Raw genomic sequence first — 17,604 nt, 5'->3', positions numbered from 1 at the left:
CAATGAACCAACCCCCCAGCATTTCCCGCTCCTCTAATTTTTCCCTCCCTTTATCAAGCCAGCTTGAACACATAGAATCAAGAAAACAACCATTAAACATCGTCTTTCTAGTGGTTCATCTCTTGATCTTCATTAAAAACAAGATTATGCTGAGCAAGAAAGCTGGGTTCTGCTGATTCTCCAGGAATGATAGGTAGCTATAGAAAAAGGGGGTCGAAACCATGATGAGACAAGAAGAGATATGATTAACAAATTGAAAAGGAGATAAGCTTGTGAAGTGAGAACTTTTGTAAGTTTCCTGGTTGTCTGGATGCAGTTCAACTAACAGTCTAGTTATTCATCTGAATAGTTTCAAAAAAGGGGTTCCAATCTTTTTATCTTCTGAGTCTTTTTTCTTTTACTTGGCCTGGATATGTGCCAGCTCTTAGAGCCCATCTCATAGTATAAAAAAGCTGCAGATGAGAAACTTTTGTCCCGTTTCTTCCTCTCAACTAATCCCTTGTCCACCCAGTTTTGCTCTGATGTGAATCGCATGACAATTGTCTGGACCAAAAAAAACATCGAGATGATACCTTGCTATGTTCTGTTTTTGGCCTATGAAGCTATGTGAAGGTCGTCTATGTCTTGCTTTTCAGCACACACCTATATCCTTTCTTGAAGTAGGTAGCTTTCTATAAATATGTTCTTTGCTGTTTTTAATATATGCTAATATGCATTCTTACTAGTTTTAATAATCTTCATTCGGTTTCTAGATACCTGTTTACGGGACCCTAACTTAAAAAGAAAAAGGAGAAAAGAATGTCGCTCACCTCGTAACTCCACAAATGTGGTTACAATGTTTCATGCTCACTTTGAGATCCTGTTTCAAGTTTCTTCTTAATGAGTCGTCAATTTGATGTAGGGAATCCTCTTATGAAGGGCTATGGTACCACGAAAAATACCAAAACTTGAATCGTGCTCTTGCATCATTGATCACGCCTAATCTAGAACAGGAACCGAAAAACATACATGTTAGCCCCTAGACACAATAGTAGCATCATATGGCTCGAACAAGATGGTTCAACGTCTTGATATTGATTAAACTTACAGGATTAAAAAGGATAAAAAATTTGAAAAGATGCGTTCCACTTTTTTTTCTCTTTTCTACCAAGGATGTTGTCTGCACGTAGCATACCCTCATGAGAACGACCCATTCATCAAATCGTCGTTTTGGGGGAGAAAACGATGGTTTTTGTCGGGGTTGGATGGAATTGAAGAATTTCGGAGACGTTCACGAAGCTTCGGCGGGTCATCGGCTTCAATCAAGGCTCGCGATTTCGGGGAGGGACCATCGCGATCCGATCAAGCCGAAGCTTGGAGAAATGAAATTAGCTGTCGAATGGACCCAATGCGAGTTAACTCGATTCTTACTGAACCCTAATCATGAGACATGTTCATTCACGTCAACAAACATGGATGGGCTTGAAGAAAGGATGACTCTATTCAAATTTCGTTTGTTTTGTGAAAAATATTTTCATTATTTTTTAGCATTTAAATCGTTTAGGAAAATGAGTCAGTGAAAAGTGTTTTTCTAATCAACCAAAGATCTAAACTTAAATTTAAGAAAATGAGGGCACGCAAACCCCAAAATTTGCTCCCAAGCCCTTGACAGAGGCCGGGCCAGGGCTGGGTCCGCTAGAGTCCAAAGAGGCAAGGGCTCGGAATTGTGGTGCCTGACCTCGAGTCCATAGAGTTTGGGCTCAGGACACCAGCGCTCGTGGCTGGGCCTAAGACTTTGGTGCCGTTGCTCGACTGCATGGCGCCTCAGCCTGGGTCCATAGAGGCCGGGCCCCAGACTCCAGTGCTTGTGCCCAAATCTCTAACACTTGGGCCCGGGTCCATTGAGTCCGGACTCAGGTTCACAACACCCTGCCCTGTGTCCATTGAGCCCGCACCTGAGTCCATCAAGGCTGGGCCCAGGTCTCGATGCCCGTGCTTGTGTCCATCAAGGCCGGGCCAAGACCTCAGTGCCCTTGCCCGAGACCTTGGTGCCCAAGCCCAGGATGACATCCATGCTCGGGTCCTTGACATCGAGTCTTAGGTCCATCAATGTTGGGTCCAGGACATCAGCGATTTCTCGGGTCGATTAAGGCCAGGTCGAGACCCCGGTACCCGCGCCGAAGTCCATGGAACCCAAGCCCGTGTCTATCAAGGTCGGGCCAAGGACATCGATGCTGGAGCCTAGGTCCCTGCCACTTGCGCACGGGTCCATCGAGGTCGGGATCGGGACCTTGAAGCCCGTGCCTTGGTCCCCGAAGCTCAGGTCCATGAGGCCAGGCCAGAGTCGAGGTTCATCGAGGTTGGACTCAGTACCCTAGTGCCTGTACCCGATTCCCAGGCTACCTATGCGTAAGTTACTAACACTCAAATAAAGTATGTCTATTTAAGGAAAATTAAATCAGATTTTCCTTTCCATACGACAATAGTTGATTGATTTGGAAAATATTTTTCTAAAAACTATCGCTTATATCAATTGGAATAATAAGTCAATATAAAACTTGGTCATTAATACAAACAATTTGTGTTTAAACATTTTTATGGGCAATAAATATATTTTTGGTTAATTCATTTCCGAAAAAAATACAAGCGATTATTCATAGGAAAATATTTTTCAAATCATTCATTTTCCGCGAAACAAACATACTATTATTTCTTTGTTCATTTATTCACCAATTTACTTTTTTCCGGGGTACGGGACACAATTATCGGTAGCAAGAAAATTTTCTTGGGAAAAAGTCACAAAAAATCCTAAACTATACCCATTGTGATATATTAACTTAATTTTTTTTGTGACATAAAAAAATTCAAATTATGCTCACTGTGATACATTTACCCTAAACTTTTTCTTATGACATAAAAAACCACAAACTTGTATCTATGCGGCACATTTACCCTCTTCCGTCATGGTTCCATTAGATGATTTTTTCAGCCAAAATAACGTTGTTTTTATTTCACTTAAGTCACGTGGGCGTCATATTAACACCGTTTGCTTTCTAATGTCTATTTAGGTAGATCTTTAACGGTTATTGTTAACAGAACTTTGACTGAGGGAAAATGTGTCACACAGGTATAAGTTTGGGATTTTTGGTGTCGTAGAAATTTTTGTTTGGTAAATGTGTCACGGTGATTATATTTAAGGGTTTTTGGTAGATTTTGGTCGATTTTCTTGTTCATACTTCTTTTTGTGGCCGTGTCTTCAAATAAATTAAATATACATAATCTATATAACGTACATTACATATTGATATAAAATGATTGGCATCGCTCTTTAATTTTGCTACTTGAAATATTCCCAGTTACGACATTAATCTGGCATAAAAGTGAAATTTTTTTGTTTTGCTCAACAAATTAAAAAAAAAAAGTTAGGAAGCATGAATTCCATGATTCAGAAGATAACGGCTTGGAAGCCCAGAGATGGGTCCATTGGGCCCAAACAGGCCCAACTTAGGAACACAAGATATTTGGGCCCATTTAAGAAAGGCGTTTGTTATCATATTAGAATAATGCAATGCTAACGTCAACAAGGTGCTCTCCGTGCGCTTACCGAAACCAAATAACTTCCCCCAAAACCACGATAAGAGAAACCTCTGGCCCTATCTCTCGCTCGCTCTCCACCTGAAACCCTCGATTTCGAGATTTGTCGCAGGAATCGGCGGTCGGCTCCGGGGATTTCACAGGTGATGATCCGATTCTCTCCCGACCTCTTTCTTGTCGAGCGCCGTTGGTTTCTGACCTGATTTCTGCGGTTCGAATTCGGTTTTTTGGCTGGGGATTTTTCTTTTGGGTTTGAATTCGGTCTTGTTCATCGTGAATCGTAAGGGTTGTTGTGTCCGAATGGACGATTTCGATAGGGTCGATGGAAGGATTTCTGTTTCCTTGTCCCTCCGTGTGTTTGATTGCGCTCGCCTGTCGTCCTTTCGAGAAGTTGTTGCGAGATGGATCGTGGTGGTGGGTTTTGAAGATGCATTGCGTGTGCAATTACCTTGGTGTCCTTGCATGTGATTCTTTGGGTAATACTCCTGGCTAAGAAATTTGTGACCTAAGCGGACTTCATGATCATCGGTGCGATAGAGATATAGGGGAAAAAAAGGGTCTGATAGGCCCTCGTGATGTGGTTTTCAGGAAGTGGTATTTGTTGTTGATGCATCTGTTGTGGTGTCACTGTGGTATCGTGAGTCGGAATTTGCATATTTGAAATATCTTATCTTTCGTGATGCGTTTTGGTGGAACTTTCTCGTGCGAGCATTTCCGGAGGGGTTAACATTACATGAAAGTTTGGAAGAATATTCCTACGCCAAAGGGTAAAAGGTGTCAAATTGTTGGGTTTTGGTTTGTTATTTTTTGGGTTGGGCTTGCTTAATTGATTTTCTTGTCCCCTTAATCAAGTGAACTTAAAAATACATATACTGAACAGATAAGTTGATTTGCCAGTTCAATAGATTGTGATGCATGTGAAGTGTCATTCAAGTATGTTGTCTCTGGAGATGCCGATCACTTGGTAGTTGGACCACAATTGCTTGAATTGTTAGTTCGCTATTGTTTCTTGGGAGCACACTAATGACGGAACACTGTTTCTTTGCAGAAGTGGGAGGGGGCTTCGTATCTTCTGTTGCTCTCTGGTAGTTTGGGTTTATTCTGATGGCATCAGTCTCTAGTCAACCACAGTTTCGTTACACACAACCCCCATCCAAGGTGCTTCATTTGAGAAATTTGCCATGGGAATGCACTGAAGAGGAACTAATTGAACTGGGGAAGCCTTTTGGCAAAGTTGTTAACACAAAGTGCAATGTCGGAGCTAACAAAAATCAAGCTTTTATTGAATTTGTGAGTGCTATTATCTAATCCTCTTGCTTATTCTCCCCCTTCACCTAGATTGTTTTTGCGATATCATTTACTAGCCTTTCCTTCCTCATTGTGCTCTATAGGCGGATTTAAACCAGGCGATTGCAATGATCTCATATTACGCATCATCCTCTGAGCCTGCTCAAGTGCGTGGAAAGACCGTCTACCTGCAATACTCCAATAGGCAAGAGATAGTGAATAACAAAACCACAGCGGATGTTGCTGGCAATGTGTTATTGGTAACAATTGAGGGCAGTGATGCACGTCTGGTCAGCATTGATGTTTTACATTTGGTAAGTGTTTTGCTGACATTTTTCTTGCAATTGTTGTGAGAGGTAAAGTTGCTTTCAGGATGTCAACATTGAGTAACATAGTAGGTTGTAGCTTGTCGTGTTCTAGTAAGCTTTGTTTGACATGAATGTCAATGAATTAGCAGGCCCCTTTCAAGGCAATATCTTCAATGGCAGCTTAGTGCATCGGGAGAAAGAAAGCATGTGTGTTTGTCTCCTTTCTCCTTTTCTCAACACACCTCTTCCTTCCTCTCTCTTCCCTACTCTTCCTCCTCAGCTACCAATTCGTGCCATTATTTAAATTTAGGATGGTTGCAGTTTGAATGTTTTACTTATCCCTTTTCTTTCATGTGTATGAGTGTAAGCGTCCACATGATTTGCTTCTGTTGAAAGCAATCACTGCGATCTTCTTGAAAGAAAAATGCCAAGAAGTAGAAAGATCCATTTTGATTGATGAATTGTCATTCGGTGAAAAAAGAAAAGAAATAAGTTGACACAAAACTATTATTACTACACGTGTTTTGTCTTTTCTGCTTTAGTTATTTTCTCCCTCTTAACATCCACATAGTGGACACAAGCAAGAAGCACGGTTGTTCTTTGTCACGAGTGCACTTTGTAGGGAATACTCTCGACTTCTAATATTTTGGTGGGTTTATTGATATCAAATCAAAGATGGCAGACACAATTCTTCCTTTGCAAAATGAAATTATGGTCAGATAATAATAGTAATGCTGTCAAAATGTCTTACATTTTACCTATGACGAAATTGTCAGCTATAAACAAACAGCGTTTACTCAATTGTGCATGTCGTGAATGTTTTATTTTGCCTGACTTTGTGACACATTCTGAGAAGCCAGCAAAAATTTGATACCTTTTGCCAATTTGTGAAAAGGGTATTTTTGTGCATAATATTCCTGCACCACGCTCGACCAACCTTCAAATTCCTTTCTCATATTAGAAAGCAACGGGTCTAGAAAGGTGAAGTATACAAAGTGTTTCTCTTGCATCAGAGTGATGTATTTCTTGTATGGGAGCTTGGCTGATCAACGACAAGAAAATGTGACTCAATAGGCATACAAATGACACATTCTCAACCACACACCTGATCCCTACATCAAAGAGTTGTTAGTAAGATTTTGACGCCTCCAGACCACAATGAATAAATCCCTTTGTTGTATGAGAGCTTTTTCCTTTTTCTCAATGGGAAAAATTTTCTGACAGCTCATCATAGGGTGTTCATTGTCTTGCAAATGCTTTAGCAGTTGTCCTTGTTATGTTTGGAGCACCAAACCTGAGATTTCGAGCATCATTTTGGCAATCTAGATGTACTTTAGAATTCATTAACGGATCTCTTGGTCTAAAAAAAATAAAACGCTACACGTGATGCTTTCAACTTTGGTACGTAAATGTGTAAATTGTCATATTTATCTCTCTGGGAAAGTGGTATTGTTTTACTGACAACATTTGAGTACATTCTGATGATCTGTCTTATAACAGTGATACTAAGGGGGGATAGGGGTTGGAATTTCTCTTTTGATCCAAGTAACTGTCTGTGTTACCATGCTGATGTCTTGGAAAGCTCATTGTTGTGTTTGGGGTGGCTGTGAACCTGTGACTTTTTAGCCATGGCTCTATTTTTGGAATTTAGCTTTGACTTTGGTTTGTTTGGATCAAATTTTTATTTCGATTGGATAAGTTTAATATTGAATGCCTAAAATTGTCAGTAGAAATTGTCGAGATTAATTTAAGCTTTTTCAATAGTACAACTAACTTAAATATCGCAGCCAATTGTGATAGATAATCTTCTTATACTGAACATTTTTCTTGTTAATTGGTAATGCAGGTCTTCTCAGCTTTTGGGTTTGTTCACAAGATTACTACCTTTGAGAAAACTGCTGGATTCCAGGTGACAAAATTAAATGGACTTTTTATAGGTTTTGTACTGATTTTATTATTTAAGCAAAAAACTCTTGACTAAAATCTTGTTCTTAGGCCCTGGTGCAATTTTCGGATGCCGAAACTGCTTCTTCTGCAAAAAATGCCCTTGATGGAAGATGCATTCCTAGGTGACGGTTGTATTAATTTTTTGACATGGTATTTAGTCCATCTGGAACTGGTACATGCTGCCCAAAGTCATACATATTTTGGCACAAGTTTTTCTCCTATATATTGTGTTTAACTATGATTGTTAAAATGGGAGAATAATAATTTCTAAGTAAGCCAAAAATCAAATTTCTCTAGTTATGGAGAAGCAGTTCTTAACATAGAGTGGCATGTTCATGTGCTTTGAGAATTTCTATTGGGCTGCGATAGCATACTCTTCTAGTGCACTCACATGAAGGTTACTGACTTACTTTCTCTTGATTTACAGCTATTTGCTTCCTGAGCATATGGGTCCATGCACCCTCAGGATCACATATTCAGCCCACACAGATCTGAGTGTGAAATTCCAGAGCCATCGGAGCAGGTGACTTTCTAATTGGGTTTTTTTTTATATCAATCCTTTGTTTGATGTCCGTTTCTTGACTGATTGACTGTGTATTGCCATGTTTACCTTGGACACTTTTTGTTTGTCAGGGACTACACCAATCCATACCTTCCTGTTGCTCCATCTGCTATAGATGGCAGTGGTCAGGTAAGGCATCGAAACTCAACATTTGCATTGTTTTAATCACACCCTCTGTTAGTATGAGGTGGGCTTAATATTTTGTCTGCCTTATGATTTGATTGATTTGATTGAACATTGCATTTTACACTGCAGTTGAGTGTTGGCTTGGATGGGAAAAAATTAGAACCTGAGAGCAATGTCCTTCTCGCATCAATAGAGAATATGCAGTATGCAGTAACATTGGATGTTCTTCACATGGTACTTTTTGTGATTCTGTCATCTGCATTCATGGGTGACCAATGTGTTTTCAAAGTATTACCCATTTCGCATGGTTCAGGTCTTTTCAGCTTTTGGACCTGTCCAGAAGATTGCCATGTTTGACAAGAATGGAGGGGTCCAGGCTTTGATTCAGTACCCTGGTTAGTAAGAGCAGTGAATTTATTCTGGATGAAGAATATCTTTCTTGCATTTGGGCCAAAAATATGCATGCATCTAATGAAGTGCATGTTTGGTGTCGCATCGCTGTCCATGCAGATGTTCAGACAGCTGTAGTTGCAAAGGAAGCTTTGGAAGGGCATTGCATATATGATGGGGGATTTTGCAAACTCCATATCTCGTATTCTCGCCATACAGATCTTAGCATAAAGGTAATCACATCTGCTGCCCCATGGTATGACTTTTATCTCGAGAAATTGCGACTCTCCTGCACTGTGGATATACAGTTCCTTGCTTTTGATACAAAAAGAAAAACTCCCTCTCCTGTATCAAGTTTTCCAGTTGAGTTTGGAAAGATGCCACTTCCAATTGACCATTTGATCAAGAATAATCACCATTTAAAGAGTCACTAGTATGATAATCACATGTTTTTGATTTGCACTTAAAAAGAGTTAAAGTGAAATCTGTTCCCAGTAGAAGGGGGAATGACGTGAAATATGTATACACCTGATGAATAAGGGACGGCGTTATGCTATTTGGCTGGTATAAGCTGTCTCACTCTGTGAAAAGTGGTCAAACACTCGTTGATGTCTCTGTCAACATGAACTTTCATTGATGCTGTTGACTTCAAATGAACCACATGTTCAAGGTTCTGCTCATCTCCTAGGATCCCGTGTTTCGTTTTTAAACGTGACCATATATAAGTTACACCTGTTTGCAGTGCATTTTCTGTGTCATCATCATTCAGGGAACCTGAACTCTCTTGTTTCCCTCGCTTTGAAAGATAAACTTTAGGTGCTAGCATGATTTAACTTAGTCGCTTTAACATGAGGCATTTTGTATAATTTGTTCTTATATCATGAATTGGTGGGAATTTGAAAATTGAAGCAAGTGTTCTGGCCACTTCCTTTTGTGACAATGTACTCATGTTGTTTTAAGAAAAAATAGTACGGAAGCCTGGTCATTTTAGTTAGGACAGTGCTAAAATCTGTTGTTTTTTCGCCTGTTATTCATTGATCATTCTGTGGGTAGGTTATGATTTATTAGCTTAGTGAATTGTTAGGACCGAATGGAAATAATGGTCTGAGTATTTTGCGATGCATTTCAGTATCAATGTTGGTTATATATAGCGCGTCATAATAATTTTGTTGTGCCTTTGTTAATTTGCTGATATTGTTCTCTCTTACATCTCGAGTTTTGAAGAGCAACAGAAGTAGGTGGGAGACTGATAATTGATTGATATGCTGACTATTGTTCCAGGTTAACAACGATCGGAGCAGAGACTACACAATTCCCAACACCCCGATGATGAATTCTCAACCTTCAATACTAGGGCAGCAACCGGCTTCAGCTGTTGGCGCTGCGCCTCAGCAGTATGGTGGACTTCAGTATGCTCAGGCTCCCGCTCAACCCACAATGCATCATCCACCCCCTGCAGGCTGGGGTCCGGTCCCTGCAGCTCAGTCCATGCCTATGCAAGGTCACAACCCACAGTACATGCAACCGGGGACCGTGCCTTTCCAGATGGGCTCTCAGATGGGCCCTGGAATGATGCATGGCCCGAGCCACCCTGGTTTGCCGCATCCGCCACCAATGCCTCCATATCAGTCACAATAGCACTTCTTTCTTTGCTCGGTGCTACAGGTGTGATGGCCCTTGATTGATGCAATTCCTGTGGGCCTGAAGCTCTCTGGTGGTATCCTTTTCTTAGTAAATTTTTTTTGGGGAGATGGGTGCGGTGCTCATGTTATAATTTCAAACTATGTTGGGGAACTGTAGCTTGCCATTTGATTCGGAGGTTTTAGATATTTACTTGTTCATCATAGAGACGATTGACTTTCTGCACCAATTCGTGAAACCTGTAAATGAGTTGGGTTGGATCTCTCTCTCTCTCTCTCTCTCTCTCTCTCTCTCTCTCTCGTGGCGGGATGAAGGTGACAATTCACACCGACGATCCGGTCAAGCGTTAAGAGGAACTGAGTTAAGACTGAGTCAAGCTGATATGCCATTGCTGTCATCTTTCGTTGGATGTGGCGAGTCTAATATTTGGAGCAATACTACAATATGAAACTAGTTACCGTCGTCCGATGATTACTTCTATGTTATGTTCTAACCATCGTTGGCTGGAACAACACCGCCTGTACCATCAAGGTCGACTGTAATCTATAAATATTGTCACAACCGCAGCAAGGACATACTATCAATGCCTAACCATTGCTGCAATTACCTCCGTTCACGGGACTCCTGCCTGGGACATTGCTGCCACCATCACCATCGGTGGTCGACTTCTACTCTTTAGGGAATTCGACGAGGGGAAAAAGAAAGAGTCGCGCATTTGTCAAGCACTGCAAAATGCTGTTTTGCAGGTTTTGGTTTGAACCGAAATGAAAGTCATGAGAAAACCATTTAGACGGAAAAACATGGTGAAAATCAGTGTGTCAAACGGTCTTCTTCACTTGAATCTCTACATATGTACTCCTTCCTCTCTTGTGAATTGTCTATATGTTTGTAGTTTTGTGGAATGCCTTAGAACATGATAAGGACGAAAGTTATTATAGAAAGATGCGCAGAGGCTGCGAGGGATTTTACATCCATGTCCCGGAAATCGGAAGTTTCCTTCGTAATATAGGTGTAACTCCAATTCCCTATACAACAAGCAAATGAAGATCTAAAAACCGAAATTCAGGTAACCTTCAACATGAGAAAAGTTGAAGCCATAGGAGCACAGGGTACTCATGTCTCTCTTTTTCAACTTTTTACACGACTAACAACTCATAGAGCCACAGGAATATGCTGAACTAAATATTCTTGAGCCAAAATATGAAAGAACAAATGAACGGTGAAGTCCTCTAAAACTTAAGACTGTCCCCATCTGTCTGCACCTTCTGTCATTTACATCGACAAAAAGTTTAGTCTTCATCAGTAGGTCTTCTGTTTGAGCAGAAGACCTACTGAAAGAAGAGGAAGTCTTCCCCCATCTAGCAAGGTGCGACAAAAACAAATGTACTTCTTCCGGGTCCTGTAGAGAGTAATGAGCCTTCGTATCCTTAGGTACCGAAGATACAACAATGGGACAACCTTGTCCCCTACTCTTTATTACCTGCAAAAATCATGCAAGACTACTCATTCAACATTCTATCATTGATGGAAATCTAGCCATTGCACTCAAAATAAGGGTTGAGAGCAGAACTTCATGATTTAGTGAATAGACTAGAACCTCGAAAGCGTCTTCATCAGTTCGGTCGTCCCCTATGTATAATGGAAAGACTTCCCTAGAGTTGCTGAGTCCTAAATTCTCAAGTAAATATTCCACAGCATGTCCCTTGTTCCACTCTATGCACGGTCGAATTTCCATGACCTGAAATTTTTGCAAGCGAAAGTCTATGGTTGAGCATACAAGTTGTGATGAAGAGGAAATGCAGTAACTTGAGGGACAAGGCATACCTTTCTTCCCCAAGTTAAACGGAAATCAGGGTAGCTCTCTAATACAGATTTCACCTTCTCCTTCAATACTTCGTGATCCTGCACATTGATCAATCAAGCTATTATTTCGTCGTTCTTCTTCATATGCTATTGCCAACCAGAGAGTACTGACGGAGCAAGAATGGCTCTGGTATATTGAAAGTGCATAAACAGACTCTTTTGTACCTCTTCTCTGACTTGCCGAAAGTGCACAGAGACACAAAATTTGTTATCCTCTACTCGGGCACCCTTTATTTTCCTGGTGTTTTCCTCTAATGTGGTGAATATCTGTCAAAGGCAAACGAACATAGTTGTCATCTACTGCTATTTAATAGGGACAAGCTCTCAGTTCCAATGGTCTTCAAAGGGAAAAACCAGGTTCCTCGTTATTGAACCGAAAAAAAAAACCAGATGAATTAGCTCACCTCTTGAATTGCGGGCAGGAACTTCTTTGCCGGTTGGAACGAACCTTCATTTCCCTGAGGGGCCAATAATTGCGAAATTAAAATTGATTGACTGAATTTTATGATAAGATTGTTATTGATGAGTAAACTATATGCACGCTTGTGAGTCTCAAGTACCTTTCGATTGACCGGAAGATGTTGCTTTCCATCAGATGTTGGCGGCTTTGGTGGAGCCATTATGTCCATTCCATGGCTTCCGGCATAGTAAACATCATCCAACTTTACAAACTCTTTTACCTGATAAAGGAGGAAGAATCACTATGATAAGCATGTGGTCCTATAGACTTCTTTTGGCATAGATGAACTGCATATCTTTTAGCTCGATGAACAACATTTCATTCACATACCTTGTCTCTACTCCTTCCACTAATAATAGCTGTTGGGAAATATTTTGAAACTGCACGTACAGCACTGCGCATCTGTAGTTGATGCAATACTAGTTAATAACAAGTGATTGGCCGAATTATTTGAACATTGTGGGTAAAGTGTGATTACCTCATCGGACATAAATGCAAGGTCAGGGTTATTTACAATGGGAGAGAGGGTGCCGTCATAATCTAAAAATACGACGATCCTCTTGCCCTTAGCCACTTTCATCATCCGCTCAAACATGCGCAATGCTGATGGGTGTTCCTTCTGTTTTTTTGGGCATTTGGAGGGAAAAAAGGAAGCGGACTTAGTTGTACAGTCATAGTGCAGAGGAAAACGGCTGCTTATAGTATAAAGAAAGCTTACCACCCAGGAGTTATAAGCCGCTTTGTGGTCAGTAGCTATCGGATCAGGTTGCTTGAATCTCACGCAACTTAGAGGATGATTACCCACACCATTCTCCTCAGTCTTAGCTGTGGGGACGACTTGTGCGAGAATGGTCATCATATATTTTCACTACTTGTTGGCAAAAAAGAAAGAGTGCACATGGAATTAATCAAAGTTAAACAAGAGATGCAACTACAATACTTCATAAATGCAACTACCGTGCTGTCTATTGTTGTAGATACTTATGACTGGTGAGTTACAGGTTAGCAAGCAGACCAGGCTAATGGGCTTTTATTACCAACGCCACACACTATGTAGCTCAGCCCCATCAAGCAACCAGTCCACAGGTCAGTGGTTTTTTTAATCTTTTGACAAACTTTTATGATAATTCGATCCAATATGTGCACGGCTAGAAGTAGCATGATGATACAGAATATTCAACTTACCTAAGATGTCCTTTATGTGCACGGCTACACACTTTTGCTTGTATAACTATACACCTGCAATTGAAACAGAAGATCTTATAATGAGGAAATTGAGAAGGGCAAATCCCATGATCCGATAATGAGACCAACTACTACCAAGTAAGTCAAAAGAAGAAAAAATAGGAGTCGTTCGGCTGAGATAGAGGAAAACAAAGCAAAAGAAGAGCGATGAAAATGGAAAGACAAAGGGAATTGAGATGTCCCAACTGTTCCTATGACCGACCAAACTGACTGCAAGTCAATTGATGTTGAACCCACGAACACTTTCAGAAAGAAGAACCTATGTATACTCTACAAGAAAGGGGAAAAAGAGGTGCTACAGCTAGACCAACACTTCTCACCAACGTGACACTGTTGAACACGATCCAGTAAACGTTCGGTGTGCTGGGTCCATATATCTCTTAGCTCAGTCCAATCACAAGCAGATATATTTCAGGATTGACATGTCAATACAATCTGGAAAGTAAGAGAAGGGAAAAAGGAACGCAGCACTGCACGGTCGTATTCCGTCAAGGGACTATTATTGTTGTTTTTTTCTGTTTCACAACGCTCCTTAGAAAGGCCAATGTATCATTATTGTTCCGTTACAAGTGTCACGAAACAATTCATGGGACATTCCCCAAGATGAGGTCGGTTTAACAGATGGGTCGCTTTCCAAAATCAAAGTGGGAATGGCTTTTGCAGAGAAAAGTACAATGTCGAGTGACTCAACATTACATGGATAACTGCATAATGGATGTTGATGCCTCTCTCATTGGGCAGGCGGGTTGCTGTCGGAGCTGATTCAGTTGATGCCGACATGAACAAGACTAACTAACGGGGAGTTTCATAATCTCAGCCCACAATGTATGACACGTTTAATGAATTGAAGTTGAAGGTGGAGTTTTGTCTGTCCACGTAGGTCCTACTTTAACTAACCAAAACGTCCCCTCCTAACTAATCTTTCCTTTCCACCTCACTTTAATTCTATGATCGACATCTCTCTCTCTCTCTCTCTCTCTCTCTCTCTCTCTCACCCACCCACCGTATATCATTTTCTAGTATTTTGAGCTTCATATAATTGTTAGCTGTGCTTGTGATAACTTCATCTCTCATGATATAATTCAATATGTGCAAGCTAAGTGAAGGGGATATCGCAAGGAACATGATAAGAACAAAGAATTTGGCTGACACGGACTTAAACTTGGTGTATAATTTTTCTTCTGTGAACGAAACATGGATGAGAAACAATGAAAGAGCGCTTCTGCACGTGATTCATGGGATGACAACCTGAACTTCGCGAAAGTGCTCTGGGGGTAGCTAAGATCCAGAAAACTTAACTCATGAACTTGATCCCTAAAGTGAGGTCATGAACCATGCATAGTGCAAGTCCAAAAGAAAGACAGGAAAAAGAACTCATAAGATTTCCCCCACATCTCACGCGGGACAAAAACCAAAAGAGCTGAATCAGAAAGCCTCCACTTGCCCCGAAACAAAACTACACGTGTATCCTGCGAGGCCATAGATCAACTCGTCTCCTTTCTTTAATTTCGATAAAAAAATAGGACTTGACTTTTGAAATCTGAACCCAGTCACCGGGTGTGAAAAGAGGAAAGACATGGAAAAAGCAGTAAAAGCAAAAATCTATCCTTCCGGGAAATAAAGTAAACAAGAACCAGACAGAAACACTTTTCACGTGTCAGCAGAAAACTGGTCATCCAATACGTCCCACACCTCTGGATCGCTGTTCGGTCGACACATTGAAACCCGGTTTCTGGAACTTTAAAGCCCACAGGAAGAAAGAGAGGCACCCACAGAACCCGACAACATGGGAAAGACCAAGAAGTCTACATCCCCCTTTCGAAGCAACTACTGGCCTGCTAAAGTACACATCTTTTGAGGTCGAGACAAGACATGCCTGGTTTGAAAACTTCGTGTGGACACGGAACACTGCTACAGAATAGTCATTGTATGGAGACGGTATTCTGGAAAAGTTGACTGATGACTAGTCGTAACTACTCGGCAACAAAGGGGGTCCAAAGTCTAGCGAAACTTTCGTCGGAGAAACTTAAGTGTGTTTAGGTAAGTATCTATGTCTTCAGCTTTGAAAGTTGAATCATGTAGGACATATTGGGAAAATAATGAAGTGAAACAGAGCACCTCTTGGAACAAATTACAAGTAGCTAGCATGCACGAAACATCTACCCATTGAAACTATTGCTCGAGACTCGAGCAATCATCTGTCGCATGAAACTACACACACCCGATCGACACAATAGGGTGTTAGAGAGAGTTAAACGTGCCTCAAATCGTGAAACGAGCAATTCTTTCCTTTGCTAGGGACTTTACGTTTTCAGGGCTAATTTTTCACACCGAATAGAATTGAAGAAAAGTCGAGAAGCCAACAGTAGATAGATGGAAAACATACCGCTCGAGAGTTAAATTAAGCATGATTATTTGTTGTTTATTATTCTTACGTTGATTCAAGTGAAATGGTGATTTGTGGGTACATGCAATGTACGTCGGTGCCGCCACCAAGCCGCTCGCCACACGTGCCAACATGCGCAGAGACCGTTTTTTTAGGTACTGGTCCCCCCAGAGCGCGTGAGCCCCACTTCCATTGGGCCCCACCAACCAACCGAACTACCTAACCGGAACCGAACACCGAACCGGCCGGGCGGGCCCCGGCAGCCCAATCCCCACCGCACACGTGGCGGGCCCTCTGCCGACAAGCCCCCCACGTGTCGCCCGACACAGGCCGTTCGGTCCGAAATCCGGGGGCCTTCCGCACGTGGGAAACCTATGTACTCGCGCTTTCTTTAGACTCTCTCTCTCTCTCTCTCCGCCCCTGCCTGAGGTCTGGTCAACTGGGCCCCCCGTGATCAGAACCGCACGCGGGCTCGGCTCCATGACACGTGTACGGACTACGATGCTCTAGACTTCTTGTCCTCCAATTCTTTAACAAAACAAAGCAAAGCAAATTATGGACTACTTCTTATATTCCCCATCAATTATTTGGACACGCCTAATAAAAAGTTCATGAAAAAAAGGGCACGAGATCTTCACAGTTTTGACAAGGCAACTTAGCAAAGTGGGACTCCATCTAATCTTTCGTATCACAGAAGATTAATAGGATTCGTATTGTTCACTAAAATTATGTAAAAAACGACTCAATCAATTAAAATATCGATCGGTCAAAGTTGATTTTCCGCGAAAAAAAAACCAAGGGCGCATTTTGGGTTTTGATTTACGAAAGTCAAACGTGCTGGGTCATACGTGCTTTGACGAAGCTTTTGTGATGGCAATTTCATGGTAATGATCCTAGTCAATGAACCGACCTGTGCAGTTAAGTGCTCGTTATATGAGTCTTCTAGTCACGGTTAGGGAATTTTCAGGAAGATTCGTGACGGACGACAGGGTCGCTCCACGTCGATGATGACGGAGACAAAGGCAGGAGAAAGGTCGGCAGCAGCGGCGGAGGAAGCGTGTCGTCCTCCTCCTCCCCCGCCTCCGCCAAGCCGAAGCTTAAACAGCAAGGAAAGGGCTAGCACGCGGATGTCACGCGCTAGCGAGTCGAGTGTCGGGGAAGACGAAGCAGGAATGATGCATCACGACGCTAAAGAAAGAGGTGGGACGAAACGATCGCCAACCGGTTCTCGTTCTCTCCGCGGTCGTGCTGACACTCGTCACACAGTCGCTTTCATCACATTAAAAAGAAAGAGAAAGCAAGCAAGCAAGCAATACGAAGAAGAAGAAGAACCGGAAGGACTAAGCGCGGGTTCAAAACTAAGATCGATTCTCCATCAGAGCTTTTACAGAAACACAGAATAAATGAACGAGAAACTCGAGATCGCGCCCCAAACACATAAACATTCAAGACCGTGACAGAATGCACAGAGAGAGAGAGAGAGAGAGAGAGAGAGAGAGAGAGAGAGAGAGAGAGAGAGAGAGAGAGAGAGAGAGCACTCACAGATTTACAATGCTCGTGGTCGATGACTAAGGCCTTGTTGCGCCGCAACTCAAGAAAACCTCGCGAGAGCTTTTTCGAGGGAGAGAGACAGAGACACACAGAGAACAGAGAGAGAGAGTGAGAGAATGTGTGGCGTCTGTCGTGTTTACTTCTATGGCTGGTTTGCTGCGTTCGATGGTGCTTCGGCGATGAGGGAGATTGGTGTGAGGGAAGTAACGTCAATTTATAGAGAAGGGAGGCAGAGACAGAGGAAAGGGAGGGAGGAGACAGGAAG

General features: G+C 41.9%; 2 protein-coding genes across 9 annotated transcripts; one reads left to right on the top strand and one right to left on the bottom strand.

Annotated features, from left to right (window-relative positions):
- The first annotated feature begins 3,563 nt into the window (after positions 1–3,563).
- On the top strand, positions 3,564–10,094 carry LOC115686077 (polypyrimidine tract-binding protein homolog 2). Of its 3 annotated transcripts, none has more exons than XM_030611269.2 (11): positions 3,564–3,716; positions 4,622–4,863; positions 4,965–5,174; positions 7,015–7,077; positions 7,164–7,237; positions 7,543–7,638; positions 7,749–7,806; positions 7,933–8,037; positions 8,117–8,198; positions 8,314–8,426; positions 9,475–10,094. In XM_030611269.2, exons 2-11 carry the CDS (start codon positions 4,678–4,680, stop codon positions 9,829–9,831), a joined length of 1,344 nt encoding a protein of 447 aa, XP_030467129.1. In that variant the 5' UTR covers positions 3,564–3,716; positions 4,622–4,677; the 3' UTR covers positions 9,832–10,094. The 3 variants fall into 3 exon arrangements, with proteins under 3 accessions (XP_030467129.1, XP_056160204.1, XP_030467130.1); XM_056304229.1 differs by having other exon boundaries at positions 3,630–3,784; XM_030611270.2 differs by lacking the exons at positions 3,564–3,716; positions 4,622–4,863 and adding an exon at positions 5,318–5,375 and having other exon boundaries at positions 4,999–5,174.
- A 716-nt stretch (positions 10,095–10,810) lies between these two features.
- Positions 10,811–17,604, bottom strand: LOC115686078 (probable trehalose-phosphate phosphatase C). 6 transcript variants are annotated; one of them, XM_056304235.1, is made up of 11 exons: positions 17,339–17,598; positions 13,343–13,396; positions 12,876–13,025; positions 12,636–12,776; positions 12,488–12,559; positions 12,258–12,377; positions 12,102–12,155; positions 11,863–11,964; positions 11,659–11,736; positions 11,432–11,572; positions 10,811–11,314 (listed from the first exon to the last, which is right to left on the bottom strand). In XM_056304235.1, the coding sequence occupies exons 3-11, from the start codon at positions 13,014–13,016 to the stop codon at positions 10,979–10,981; spliced, it is 1,185 nt and encodes a 394-aa protein (XP_056160210.1). In that variant the 5' UTR covers positions 13,017–13,025; positions 13,343–13,396; positions 17,339–17,598; the 3' UTR covers positions 10,811–10,978. The 6 variants fall into 6 exon arrangements, with proteins under 6 accessions (XP_056160210.1, XP_056160206.1, XP_056160205.1 ...); XM_056304231.1 differs by having other exon boundaries at positions 12,636–13,025; positions 17,331–17,604; XM_056304230.1 differs by having other exon boundaries at positions 12,636–13,025; positions 17,339–17,603.

This window comes from Syzygium oleosum, unplaced genomic scaffold (assembly GCF_021117445.2).
Source record: "Syzygium oleosum isolate NSW1041296 unplaced genomic scaffold, Sole_v2.1 Sole_v2.31, whole genome shotgun sequence".
Lineage (NCBI taxonomy): Eukaryota > Viridiplantae > Streptophyta > Magnoliopsida > Myrtales > Myrtaceae > Syzygium > Syzygium oleosum.
This window is presented reverse-complemented; position numbering and strand designations above follow the sequence as displayed.

Coding starts and splice junctions, on each gene's coding strand:
- LOC115686077 (XM_030611269.2), top strand. CDS start 4,678: ATGGCATCAGTCTCTAGTCAACCACAGTTTCGTTACACACAACCCCCA. Junction 4,864..4,964: donor ATCAAGCTTTTATTGAATTT/GTGAGTGCTATT, acceptor TGTGCTCTATAG/GCGGATTTAAACCAGGCGAT. Junction 7,078..7,163: donor AGAAAACTGCTGGATTCCAG/GTGACAAAATTA, acceptor TCTTGTTCTTAG/GCCCTGGTGCAATTTTCGGA.
- LOC115686078 (XM_056304231.1), bottom strand. CDS start 13,016: ATGATGACCATTCTCGCACAAGTCGTCCCCACAGCTAAGACTGAGGAG. Junction 12,560..12,635: donor TTGCATTTATGTCCGATGAG/GTAATCACACTT, acceptor CATCAACTACAG/ATGCGCAGTGCTGTACGTGC. Junction 11,573..11,658: donor GTTTAACTTGGGGAAGAAAG/GTATGCCTTGTC, acceptor CAAAAATTTCAG/GTCATGGAAATTCGACCGTG.